This window comes from Dama dama, chromosome 20, assembly GCF_033118175.1.
Source record: "Dama dama isolate Ldn47 chromosome 20, ASM3311817v1, whole genome shotgun sequence".
NCBI lineage: Eukaryota > Metazoa > Chordata > Mammalia > Artiodactyla > Cervidae > Dama > Dama dama.
The window spans coordinates 32081334-32094607 of NC_083700.1; the positions used below are offsets into that span (position 1 = coordinate 32081334).

General features: G+C 49.4%; 1 protein-coding gene across 3 annotated transcripts in view; it reads left to right on the top strand.

Moving 5' to 3' along the window:
* Positions 1 to 204: 204 nt before the first annotated feature.
* Positions 205 to 13274, top strand: part of KCND3 (potassium voltage-gated channel subfamily D member 3) — a 211422-nt gene continuing 198352 nt past the window's right edge. For all 3 annotated transcript variants that reach the window (XM_061121154.1, XM_061121152.1, XM_061121153.1), the window contains exon 1: positions 205 to 1310. In XM_061121154.1, coding sequence (XP_060977137.1) covers positions 205 to 1310 — 1106 coding nt within the window. The remainder of the gene's footprint in view (positions 1311 to 13274) is intronic.

Sequence of the window (13274 nt, forward strand, 5' to 3'; positions counted from 1 at the left end):
ACTTCAGTTCCATTCATTTCCCTTCCAGACGTTTGCTGTTTCACTTCCTGATGACCCTTGCCTGTGTCCCATCTCCCACCCGGGCGCAGACAGGGGACTCACGGGTTCTCTGTTCTCTCTTCCTGTCTCCAGGGGTCGCTGAACTAACTTCCAAGCTGGTGTGCGGGGTGGCAGAGCAGTGGCCGCCCAGGAGCTGGAGTCACCATGGCGGCCGGAGTCGCAGCCTGGCTGCCCTTCGCGCGGGCTGCGGCCATCGGGTGGATGCCGGTGGCCAACTGCCCCATGCCCCTAGCCCCGGCCGACAAGAACAAGCGGCAGGATGAACTGATCGTCCTCAATGTGAGCGGGCGGAGGTTCCAGACGTGGCGGACCACGCTGGAGCGCTACCCGGACACACTGCTGGGCAGCACGGAAAAGGAGTTCTTCTTCAACGAGGACACCAAGGAGTACTTCTTCGACCGGGACCCAGAAGTGTTCCGCTGCGTCCTCAACTTCTACCGCACTGGCAAACTGCACTACCCGCGCTACGAGTGCATCTCCGCCTACGACGACGAGCTGGCTTTCTACGGCATTCTGCCGGAGATCATCGGTGACTGCTGCTACGAGGAGTACAAGGACCGCAAGAGGGAGAACGCCGAGCGGCTCATGGACGACAACGACTCGGAGAACAACCAGGAGTCCATGCCCTCGCTCAGCTTCCGCCAGACCATGTGGCGGGCCTTTGAGAACCCGCACACCAGCACGCTGGCCTTGGTCTTCTACTACGTGACTGGCTTCTTCATCGCCGTCTCGGTCATCACCAACGTGGTGGAGACCGTGCCGTGCGGCACGGTGCCCGGGAGCAAGGAGCTGCCGTGTGGCGAGCGCTACTCGGTGGCCTTCTTTTGCCTGGACACAGCCTGCGTCATGATCTTCACGGTGGAGTACCTCCTCCGGCTTTTCGCGGCGCCCAGCCGCTACCGCTTCATCCGCAGCGTGATGAGTATCATCGACGTTGTGGCCATCATGCCCTATTACATCGGCCTGGTCATGACCAACAACGAGGACGTGTCGGGCGCCTTCGTCACGCTCCGGGTCTTCCGCGTCTTCAGGATCTTCAAGTTCTCGCGCCACTCCCAGGGCCTGCGGATCCTGGGCTACACCCTGAAGAGCTGTGCCTCGGAGCTCGGCTTCCTCCTCTTCTCCCTCACCATGGCCATCATCATCTTTGCCACTGTGATGTTTTACGCCGAGAAGGGCTCCTCCGCCAGCAAGTTCACGAGCATCCCCGCCTCGTTTTGGTACACCATCGTCACCATGACAACACTGGGGTAAGTCGGAGCTGTTGGACTGGAGAAGGGCGGAGGTTGGATTGACAGGGAAACTGTGGATGGTATCAGAGCCGGACACGGAAGATGGAGTCACTTCCCCAAGTTGTAGGAGCAAGGGAAGTTGCTAATCAGAAGAGGAAGGCGCCTAAGTGATTTGTTTGGGGATGATGAATGCTCTGAATTGAGTTTTCTTTTAGCAGTAGGGTATGTATTTTACAAAACATGGAAAATTGTCACCATGTCTTTTTTCAGCCATGCATTCTGTGTATGTGTGTGTGTGGTGAGGGAGGAGTGAGTGGAGACTGCTGCATTCTTATATGCACCTGAGCTTGCAAGGGCTGCCTTGAGGAGGAAAACAAGGCAGCAGGAAGGAAGAATGCTGTAAGAAGTTCAGTGAGAGTTGTCAGGAGGATACAGATTTCCATTCACAGGAGACCCTAGAACTCTCTTTTTGGAGCCGCCCTGCATTTCTCCTTCGTAGTATATTTGCAGGCTATTTTCTCTTCTGCCTTATTTTTCTTTTTTGCCGCCACAGATGCTCAAGGGTTCAGTAGCTCTGAGTAGACTTTCTCTAAGTGACTCTGAACTTGGGTTTTCTGCAAAGTGGGGCACCTGATTTGTTTTTTTTTTTTCTCGCTGAAGGAGCAGTAGTTTTGCTTTCTCAGTCTGACTCTGTGGTGGGATGATCCTTCAGCTTACCTGGGTGATGGTGAGATGGTCTGATGGATCATGTGGTCAGACACAGTAGCAACAATATCATCAGTGGGAGGGAAAGGTGCTCAGTGAGGTCACGGGTGACTCTGTCTCTTCTCTCCCCAGGGTCCCCTCTCCAGTTGAGATCACCGAAATATATTTATGGTGCTGGGATATGAAGCTTTCCATCAGAGGATGGGGGTGGGGGTGGCGCTCAAGAAGCAGATTACAGTCTTCACCCTAACAGGATTAAAGCCAGCGAAGGCAGCTTCATGGACATGTGTATTTCTTAGGGTCTTCAGCCGTGGGAAGTCATTGAGGCTCAAGCAAAATCCCTTCACAATTCATACACTGGGCTGTATTTGCTTAGGCCAGGAAGCGTTATATTACTGATGGAGAATTCATGAAGCTTTTTATTTGGTGTTTGACAATTCAGTTGGTGGCGTCCTGGTGATTTGATTTTTTTTTTTTTTCCTGGCTGAAACCCTGTGGCACTGGTATCGGTTTTTCCATAGTGCTTATTGGGAATGACTGAGCAGGTGACAGGACCTTTTAAAATGATTACATTTGTCATTCTGCCACACAGAAGAGAGGAGCAAGGGGGAGAGCGAGGGCTGTTGTTGTCCATTTGTGAAGGCCACATTTGACGGGGGCATTCCACTCATCTGGCAGAGGCCACCTTGCCCTTCCCTTCCTCTTCAGCACACACGCAGTCTCCCACTAACAGCTCCCACCCAAAGTGGGCAAGGATGTCTGGTCATTTGACCTTGTCTCTCTTGACTCGGGGAGTAGATGTGGCTTCCTGGCATGGTGGGATATCTAGGGATAAGATGGACTGGAGAACTGGCCCTGTGTTAGGAGAAGGAGGCACATTTGCTGTGTCTCTGCTAACCTGGCCATCCCCTCGCTTTCCTGAAGGGAACTTCTCCATTGCCAGGACCTCCGTGGCTACACTCTGACTGTCCAATACCCTTAAGTGCCCCTTGATGGGACTCATAACACGAGTGATGCCTCAGGACCGCCATGGGGAGAAAACAGGGCAGACGGCTGAGTGTCAGAGTGAAAATGGGGCCATTTCAGAGGAGATCAATGGAAACTTCAGTGGCCACCTGCCCGTTACTTTTTATTATTAGCATAACAGCATATGTGTGTCTACTATGTGTCAGCAGTGTGCTGAGCACTTTGCATATGTTATCTCTTTAAGTCTTCACAACAGCCTTGCAAGGTAGGAAAAATTCCACATAACTTTGAAGATGCAGCAGGCAAGGCTCAGAGAGGTTAAGTAAATATCTATAGTCACATAGCTGCTGAGGGGCAGTGCCGCTTTTCAAATGCCAGCCTGGCTGTCTCCAGGGCCCTTTCTCTTTTCATTTCCTACTCTACTTGTTCCCGTACCATCAGGGCCTGTAGGTGGAAATCAGTCCTTCAGTGCTTTTCTTTTTTTTTTTTTTTTAATGGCCTCAGGGTGTCATAATCTATTCTAGTCCTATCTCTATTTAAGAAAATGTCAGCGTGGTGAGGACTACAGGCACCTCACTAGGCACACAGGGAATTTATGAATATATAAAACATTTTCTTCTGGCCAGTTTAAGTTCTGCCTGGGAAATTAATGGCTGCTTTCACTGCAAAATCTATTTACTGTCACTGGGGAGACCAGTGATTTCCTTTAGCCTTCGCTGTGTAGATCAAGGTCAAGTCTAGTGCCAGTGGGTGGACAGTCATGGCCTCACATTTTCTTTTGGGAGGTGAGGGAGGGACAGAGCAAGAGGTCTGCCAGAGAGTGAGGACTCCCGCGTGGAAAGACCCACACTGCTCACCCTGACTTCGGGCCCTGCGAGCTCCTCACCCTTCCCTTCCTCAAGCAGCAAGATGTCTAGCCTTAGTGAGGAAAGACTCACAAACAAAAATGAAACGTTTAGTCATGTTTTGCTTAACCTCTTTTAAGTAACGGGAAAGCAGGCTTTTTCTTCCCGTCCACCCTGACTAGTGTTGGGTGGATCGGGCTGCTTGACTTTGACCTGAGTTGGCGGTGGAACCCATCACCCAGCTTGCTGCTTGACTCTAAACAGCAGGTATTTGGCAAAACTCTTAAATGGGTGAGTCAATGAGAACGGGACTCCTTCTCCATGTGCTTGGTCTGATACTGTCCTCAGTCCCTTCCAGACCCACCTGTCCTCTCTCTAGGGTGGACCCAAGATTTGTGTCTCCCCCAGTGCTGGCCCCAGGGAGGGAGCAGGGCAGTCTTCATCTGGTGTGTGGTCCCCCCTCCCTGGGATGATCTGCGATGCTGTGGCGGGTCTTCTTGCTCTTATCGGAAGTCTTACCCACCCGATCCTGGAAACCGTCCCTCTCCTCTGGCTGCTGTCTGTCCTGAGCACATCCATTGGCTACTTGTAAGCTTGTTGGATCATTCCGGAAAGCCTGACTTTGCTTACTCTTTGCTGGTGTTTGAACCCCAAGTGGCCATGCAATGCCAAGGGCCAGTGTTCTGCCACGTTCTGTCTAGTTGCTTCCAACAATCCCTGGCAGACTCCTCCTTCTTCCTGTCTCCAGACCCTTCCCACCCACACCTTCCTAGGCTTCCTAGTTCCAGTCCGGAAAGGCTGTCCTGTGGGCCTTTGCTGACTGATGAGTCGAGGGCCGATGTGTCAGGTGAAGGAGTTTGCTCTTCCTGGCTCTGGTTGCCATCTCTCTGCCTGCTTTCCCAGGACCCGCTGATGAGTTACTCAGGTGTCCTCCAGGGAGGGATCTCCCGGAGCCAATTATTCCTATTTATTTAATTTCTCAGAATATCTTGAGCACACAGAACAATAACAACCCAGCGGCCATCAATACTGGAACAATAACAACCCAGCTGCCACCAATGGCTTTCCTTGGCCACCTCCCATGCTGGTGGGGAAGACACCTTTGCCCAGCCCAGGGTTCCCTGGTGCCCCCTTGACAGTTGAGCTTCCAAATTCACCATTAAAGGATTAATTTCTGTGCTTATAATTGATGCTACAAATAAAATAAATCCTCAATTATCTCAGTTAACAGAGGGAAGGGATAACACAGAGCACCCAATATTGAATAAGACCATCACCTCTAGTTTGGGACTGTATTATATATCATAGACTTTCTCAAAGCAGATTTTCCCTCTTCATTTTGTTTGACTTTGCTTGACATCGCCACTGGGCACACTGTCTGAGCCAGTCCGTGGGTGACGCTCACGTGGGGCATGGGGCAGAGGGGAAGGAAGCTTTGTGAACAAGCATCCACAAGGGCCATCGAGCTCCAGCTCCAGGCCTGGAAGAGATAAAGAGCTCTTGGACATCTTAGGGAGGGGGAATTGGGCTTGGGAAGGGCACGGAGCAGCGTCACTCTAATGAGATGGCCCGATGCCGCCTGGTTGGCTTGGTTATGTAATTGAGACCGGCAGCCTATCTGTCACCCCGTGGCCTGAGATGAGAGAGCTTTTGACAGTGTCCAAAAATCACTTTAACGAAAACAGAATCGATTTTTACTTCTTCCAAGCACGAAGCAGCCTCCAGGTAATTTGCATTTCCCTTTAAAGTCTAATCCTGGAAGGGGCCTGCCTGAGGTTTCAGAGACTGGGAGCAGGGCCTGGGAGATCAATATGGGCACTCCACAGAATGGGGTGCTTGATCAGGCACCCCCAGTGGAACCAATCAGAGGTGGGTTTTGTTAACCCTTCGGTTCCTGAAATTCTGTCTTTACCATCATCCACTGCCTCTGGGGGGTCCACCAACCCTCCTCCCACCTTCCAAGGGCCTTGGAGTGGGGTGTTGGCCAAACAGTGCCCATCTGGATGGTGGTTGGTCCCTGCCTGGGGGATCTGATTATAATGCAATTACTGGGAATAAATGATCTCAGGATCTTCTCTTGGTTTGACATTTGTTAACCAATAGTTCTCTGGTGCTGAAATTCCTGAGAGAGAGTGAAGACCTGCATCCCAACAAGGAATCATTCATTCATTCAACATTTATTGAGTGTCTACTGTGTATCAGCCAGCACCATAGGCTCTGAGAACTCACAGGTGCCATGATTGCTCGTCAGCCCTATGTAAAGTACAGACCAAATGAATGAGACTCATTTCTCTTTTTTTGAACCAAAAAAGAGAGGGTAGGAAGAGCAGGGTCAGAAAAGTGGCTTTTATTCACGTTCTTCCTGTCCCTCCAGAGACTACCCCTCACTCTGCTCCGTCTGGCTAACTCCTGTCATCCTACAAAACAGCCTACATCGTCTCCTCCAGGAAGGCTTCCCACGTGCACTACCGTGCATCTTTCTTGCCAACTGCCACATTTCATTAACTTTGTTTATATGCCTTTTTCCCAGAATATGAGTTCCTCAAGGGCAGGTATCTGCTTCAAAGATCACTTTATGATCTCTACCTAGCTCAGGACCCGATATGTACTAGGCTTCAGTATATATCTGTTCAACAAAACAGGTGTGTACTCTGGCTTACCCATCTTCAATTTTCTTACTTGTTAACCATCTCCTGCCCATTGTAAGAACCAGTGAAAGTGCTATCTGACTGTTAGTGATATGGTCTTGTCTAACAGGATGTTTGTGGGTGGGTGGAAATGAGGAGGCCAAGCAGGGAATTCTCTGGTTCTGATGTCAGTCTAGCAGGATTGGGGCTTTCTTGCAAGGGAAGTTTCAACCCATGTATTTCACGATTGGCTGCTTGGCCAGGCTCCATGCTGACTCCAGGGCCAGGAAGGAGCAGAAAGGGTGCCATAGATAAGCCCCCCACCCATGAAATTTCCCTCCATTCAGTTATTTATTCAACAGATACTTGAGTAGCTATTAGGCCCTGGGGATATGGCAGCAAAGGAAACAGCCCCTGATCTTGTGGGGCTTACATTCAAGTGGAGAAAACAAGACCAGTAAAGAGATAGATGGATACATACCTACAGATAGGCAATCAGGAAGTAATGCATGCTGCAGAGAAAAATAAAGCATAATGTGATAAATTGGGGTTGCCAAGTGTGAGAGGGGTTGCAGCAAGGGAGAGCTGCTATTTTATGTGAGGAGGTCTAGACAAGCCTCTCAGATAAGGCTGAATTTGAGCAGAACCTGAAAGAATGTGGGTTTCTTGGGGAAGAACATAGCAGGCAGAGGGAACAGCAAACATTAAGGCCATCAGGCAGGAGGGGCCTTGGTGCGCTATTCTTGGAAGAGCAAGAAGGCGCCGATGGTCCAGCCCCAAGAGCAGGGACAGGTAGCGCAAAACAGCCCATGCAGGGCCCGCATAATCACTGTGGTCACCACGGGGACTTGGCCCTCTGCCTTTTACGAGTATTCTTGGAATGGGAAGTCGGAGAGTTTTGAGAAAACCTGACTCACTTGAAAGGATCTGGGCAATGGGCAGTGAATTCATTGTAGAAGAGAAGCTACCATAGCAATCTTGGCAAGAGATAAGGGTGGCTGGGATCTAGTGGTGGCAGTGGAAAGGGGAGAAGTGAGAGATTCTGTATACATTTGAAGGTCAAGGCCACAGGACACACTTGCTGGTCCTGCAGCTAGCCTACCAGCTGAGAGCTTCACCAGCTCCCATGGTCGAGGACTGGCCTGAAAGACAGAGACCTAAAGACTTCCACTGCTGGGAGAAGCATCTCACAAGAAGTGGCCTGCAGGGTGGCTCCCAGACCCTGGCACAGGACGGCAGACCTCAGAGGCCGAGCTGGAGCATTGCCATCTGAGAACAGAGCTGGACTGGCAATCAGCAGGGGCATCTGCACCTGACTGAGGTTGCCTTCAACCCAGGCAGAATTTCCCCAGCACCTGCCAAGGTGTTCACCACTGTGTGGACAGTCTTGGCTCGGAAACTGAAAGGGAGCAGCCAGTCTCAAAGGCGGCAGCTCTGGTAGCTGCTGATACAGGCAGGGGGAGCACTTTGGGGCTGCAGGGGAGGAAGAAATGAATTCCCACAGGTGGAATGTCAGCCTTCGGGGTTCTTCACCCCAGGGTCACCACATTAGATTCATCTTCCGATCCAGCTGTTCAAATCACCGCGGTTTTTGGAAGGGAATTTCCATGCTGATGCCCATTTCACAGCTCTCTTCCAGAATCTCTTAAAATCAATTTCTCTCTCTCTCTCTCTGTTTGGTTTTGTTTGGGTTTCCCTCTTTAAACACACCCGTAAACAAAAACATGATTCTTCCTGAGGAGCAGCAATTATTCTGCCTGAAAATAGTGTAAATAAAAGGCAGCCGGGCCCTCCCTCTCCCCAGGGGTGGGGCAGAACCCCTTGGTAACTACAGGAGGATTTTTGTTTGTCTCACCCATGAGGAAGCGCCTGTCCCAGTCCCCACAGGGCTCTTGGCCACACGCCTTTGTGGCCGGAAGCTTCTCCCGGGCAGGAAGAGGAGCAGAGACTTCTCTGTGAGTCCTCCCTCCCACTGTCCTCCAGGAAACTGACACTCTACTCACATCTTGAGTGTCCATCCTTTGTGGTGACCAAGTCAGTTTTTCTTTTCTGGGAAGTGAGAACAACCAGGCCCTTAGCAATCTCTTTTGGAGTCTATAGTAGTGAATTCAAGCCAGCTTTGAAAGGGGACTTGTTTGTGATGAGGATGAAGGAGTTACCATAATCGCTTCAAGCATCTGAAGTTTCTCAGCCAAAAGACTTACATGTATCATGACCCCTAGGGCAAGGCCAGTGCTCCCCTCTCTGCCCAGCCTGCTTTTCTCAGACCAGAATGTAAGCCTTTCCCTTCTTCCCCCACAGCCCCACCTCCCTCCACCCAGTTCAATGCAAATGATGGGTAAGTGGGAAGGGAGGGGCTGGGGAAGGAGAACTCAGCCTTTGCTGACCATGGCTAGATGGAGGGAGATTGCATCTAGCTCATGTAATCATATTCCGGGTGTCAGGACTCGAATGAGTGTCATTAAACTGAATCAGAAAAATCGTTTTAATATAAGTGCCACCTCACACACAAGCTAGTTGATGGAGAGATGGATGGGGCTGGGGACGCCTCCTTTGTAATGCGATGCTGTAAAATCCCATCACCTTCATTATTTCCCACCGAGCCAACACATCATAATACCCAAGAGCGGCAGAACAGCTTGAATTTAATATACAGAAAGTCCAATCAAACAATAAATGGATGGAACTATATAAAGAAACCATTTTCTGGGAGGCTGGCTCCATTCTCTGGGATTCAGCTCCCTGACACATGAAATGTGCATCAATTTTCCCCAACTAATGCAGCTGCTGAATCACCACATGTGATATTTGTTTGCTTCAGAAGGAGAAGAGGGGAACTTTCCCCCTTGCATTATCTAGCTATCGATGCAAAATTACAAATCTCATTTTCTTTGATTTGCATCCAGTGGTTCCCGGTAGCTCAGCGAGACACCCTCCTGTTACCAATAAGACTGGAAGCACAGCCCTCCCTCCATCCCAGAACCTTTACTTACTTACTTTACATCATCTTTAAACCAAATCCAACTCTGGACCCAGAGTGGGCTGGTAGTGGGCAGGGACATCTCTACATTTGCAGTCATCTGAGAAACTGGCCAAACCCTGGGCCGTGCTGACAATCCCCAAGTGCCTGTGATGTTCACTTCATCCAGTCTTGCCTCCGAAGTTGTATAGAGCTGATATTTTCTTCTGGACCGACTTCCTACCCCCAGCACAGCCCTCCACCCATTCCATCCCTTCCATCCCTTCTACCCAGCCAGTTATTGAGAGACTATAAATGCAAATAGCAACCTGATCAGCCAAACAAAATTAACAAGGCAAATCAGCTCCTTGAAAATCATACAATACTTGTCAAAGACTGATGGAAATCATGTTTTTGTGCTTCTGGCATGGGATTCTCTCCAACACTGCTTTTCCAATGGCATGGATAACTGAGAGTTAACCATAATTACAGGCTTGGAGTTGCTGAGAAGTATCATTAGTTTATTTTTACTTCTTCCTGGTCACGCATACTGAAACAGAAAAAAAACTTAGGAGAATTCAGCTAAACTAAATGATATCAAAACCATGGACAGCATAAATCTTGATTCAGTTCAACAAACATTACTGAGCACCTAGTATCTGTAAAGCACCCTATTAGGCAGTATTGGGGATATGGAAATGACAACTCGGTACTGTCCCCAAGAAGTTTACAGTAGAGTAGAGGATTGGAATATGTTTCTGAGTGTACAAGAGAGGATGGGGCATGGCCTGAAATGATTAAAAAGTGTTTGACACAGAAGAAAAGCTTAATAAGTATTTGCCAGTGAACAAGCGATTAGTTTCATGGAAAGGTGACATTTCAGCTGAATCAACAATAGTAGGCAGGATTTTGATATGTGGAAACAGGAATTCTGAATAAATTGCAAACAAGTATGGTGCTTGGAGAGTTTAGCTAATGTGCTGGTTTGCTAGAGTTTAGGGTATATGAGGGGTGTGGCTGGAGGTGAGTAGGAGCAAAAGGTTTGCTAGAGACATAAGGGTCTTAAATATTAGGCTAAGGGATTTATTTGGTAGACATTAGGGAGTCACTAAATGTGTCCCTGTGACACATGGACTCAGAAGGTGTCTTCTGGATGAATGTTAGACGGGAGCCCTTGGACACAGTGACATTAGCCAGGAGACAGATCCAGGGAAGAAATAAAGAAGGCCTGACCTAGGGCGGTCACGGTGAAAAAGGAGAGATAAGCGTCCAGAAGGAGGTGAAGTCCAAAGTAACTCTGAAACCATACAACTGGACAAGTGGACAAACATTCAGGAGGAACAGGTTGGCTGGAGGTCAAGGGCAAGGTAGAGACCATGAGCTTGGCTGTGGGTTGGCAGTGTTTGCTGGTAACTCTGAGTGTCCGTGAAGTAGCTGGCAGGTGGGTGGAAAGGTGGGTCTGCAACTGAACAGGGAGAAGGGGGCTAAAGCAGCAGGTTCTGAAATCATCATCTGAAGCAGGGAAAATAGGTGAGATGGCCCAGGAAAACACGAAGCGAAGGATGAGGAGAGGACCTGGGAACCCCTTCCTGTCCCGGGCCCTGTTTCTCTGCACCTGTCCCCGTAGGCGTCCGGGTGCCCACTGTGTGCAGCTTGGCCCATGCCTCTCTCCTTGGTCTGCAGAAGTTCCCTTTCATACCAGGTTTCTGCTGGAGCTAAAAGGTCATATTGGTTTTCTGAGTAAAACAAGGTTTTCTTTTTAGTCTCCTACCATGATAATTAAATAAACAGCACTGACCCAGGAAATCAAAATTGGTTTATGAGCTTTGCTAAAATATAATAAGAACAGAGTCCTTACATTGGCTTGTGGATGGGAGATTGGGGTCTAAATAGTCACAGACCAGCAAACATCCCTTGCCCAGCCACGGAGGGTGCTGACTGTGTGTGGCACAGCCTCCATGGGTGACACTGTCGGGCCTTGCAGCGTCAGACCCCTGGGCAGAGTTTCCAAGCACTAGAGACACTGCTTGTCCCACTCATTCCCTCCTTCTCCTTAGAGCGAAACGTCAGACGTACTCCTGACATCACTGGGCGTGTCCTCTGGCATGCCCTCTCTTGGAGACATCTCTCTCGGGCTCTTGGTAAGCAACTGGGGAAAGCGATGGTTCAGTAATTCAGCAAATTTGCATTGGGCTATCTTTGTGAGCAAAGCACGGTCCTAGTTGCTATGAGGGGCTCCAAAGAAAGGGGATGAGGACTACGTCCTGGGAGGAGGGTGTTCAATTTGCTTCCTATATATGAGATGCCCAGGTGGCGCTAGCGTAAAGAACCTGCCTGCTAAGGCAGGAGACATAGGAGACGCGGGTTTGAGCCCTGCAAGGGGAAGATCCCCTGGAGGAGAGCATGACAGCCCACTCCAGTATTCTTGCCTGGACAATCCCATGGACAGAGGAGCGTGGTGAGCTATGCGTTGCATAGCGTTGCACAGTCGGGCATGACTGAGTGACTTAGCTTGCACGCAGGAGATGTTGAGAGTGTAGGCAACTTGCCTGAGCTCCCACGCTATAGCAGCATTACTAGATTCAAAACAAGATCTTTTGATTCCTTTAGAGTCTCTGCTCCATAAGGAGCCTCAGCCTAGTAACATGGGTCCTTTGTGCACACAGAGCTATATTTCTGGATTTAACAAGGTGAGAGTTCTGAGTAAAGGGCAGAAAAGTGTAGGGGAAGGTGGAGGAGGCAGGAATCAGGGAAGACTTCTTGGAAGAGGTGATGTTTCAGCTGGTCCTTGGAAGATTGTGGTGGAAATGTTAAATGTATTCCTTCACTTGATCATTTATTCAGTAAATATTGTGGGTCTCTATGTGCCAGGCAGTGTGCTGGGGCTAAGGATGTATTATGAACAGAACAGGCAAATTCTGAGGGACTGGAATTCTAGTAGAAGCAGAAGATGATAGACAAATGAATATATATAATGAGAATGAAAAGTTGAAGTAAAAGGTAGGAAAAAAGAGATAAAGCTTGCAAGGAGAGAGAGAATGAGGCCATCAGCCTGACCCAGGAAGAGATGAGGAACCCCACCTTGAGAGTAAAGGGGCAGTGTCTCTAGTGTCTCCCAAAGTGAAAGCTCCATCCACGGTTAGGAGTCGGAGAGAGGCTGGCCTAGGACAGAAATGATGATTCAAGAGCTGTGTCCAAGTCTCTTTAGGGTTGTTATCTGGAAGGTGAGGAGACTGAATAGGTAGCAGCAGAGTCTCCCTGACATGTGAGGGACCACTGTCCCTCATCATCATCAACAACAACAGTAATAATAGCTAATATTGATATCATTGAACTTTTATGATGTTCCAGGTTTGGTGCTGACTATAAATCATTTACATGGATTTCCTCATGTAACCCTCCTTAAGCAAAGGAGAGTGAGGTTACTGAGAAAACCGAGGCCCGCCCAGAGCCTCTGGCTGGTGTCTGGGGAAGCTGGAGCGCTGTGTGCAGTATGACCAGTGTCTGCTCTTAACCCAGCACTAACCACCCAGATTTTCACCAGAGGCTTTGGGGGCTGGAAGGAAGAAACAGCGCCCCTCAGCCTCCTAAGGTGCTGGCATCAAAGGCTTTCGTGCTTGTTGGCAAAGGTCATGGGGGTGAAGAGTGGATGGAGGATGGCGATGAAGGAAGGATCAGAGTCATGGAGAAGGGGCCAGCAGGACCTAAGGGACCCAAGCTGGTCTGGGCCAACAGAGAAGGGACAGCACATGCATGGGGGCAGAACTCACCAGCAGGCAGTGAACTTATTGGTGAAAAGGAGGGAAGACAAAAAAAGAAGGAAGTGGGAGATTTTAGTGTTACAGTAGAGTTTGTACAAAAGAAGAGAAATTGAAGGAAG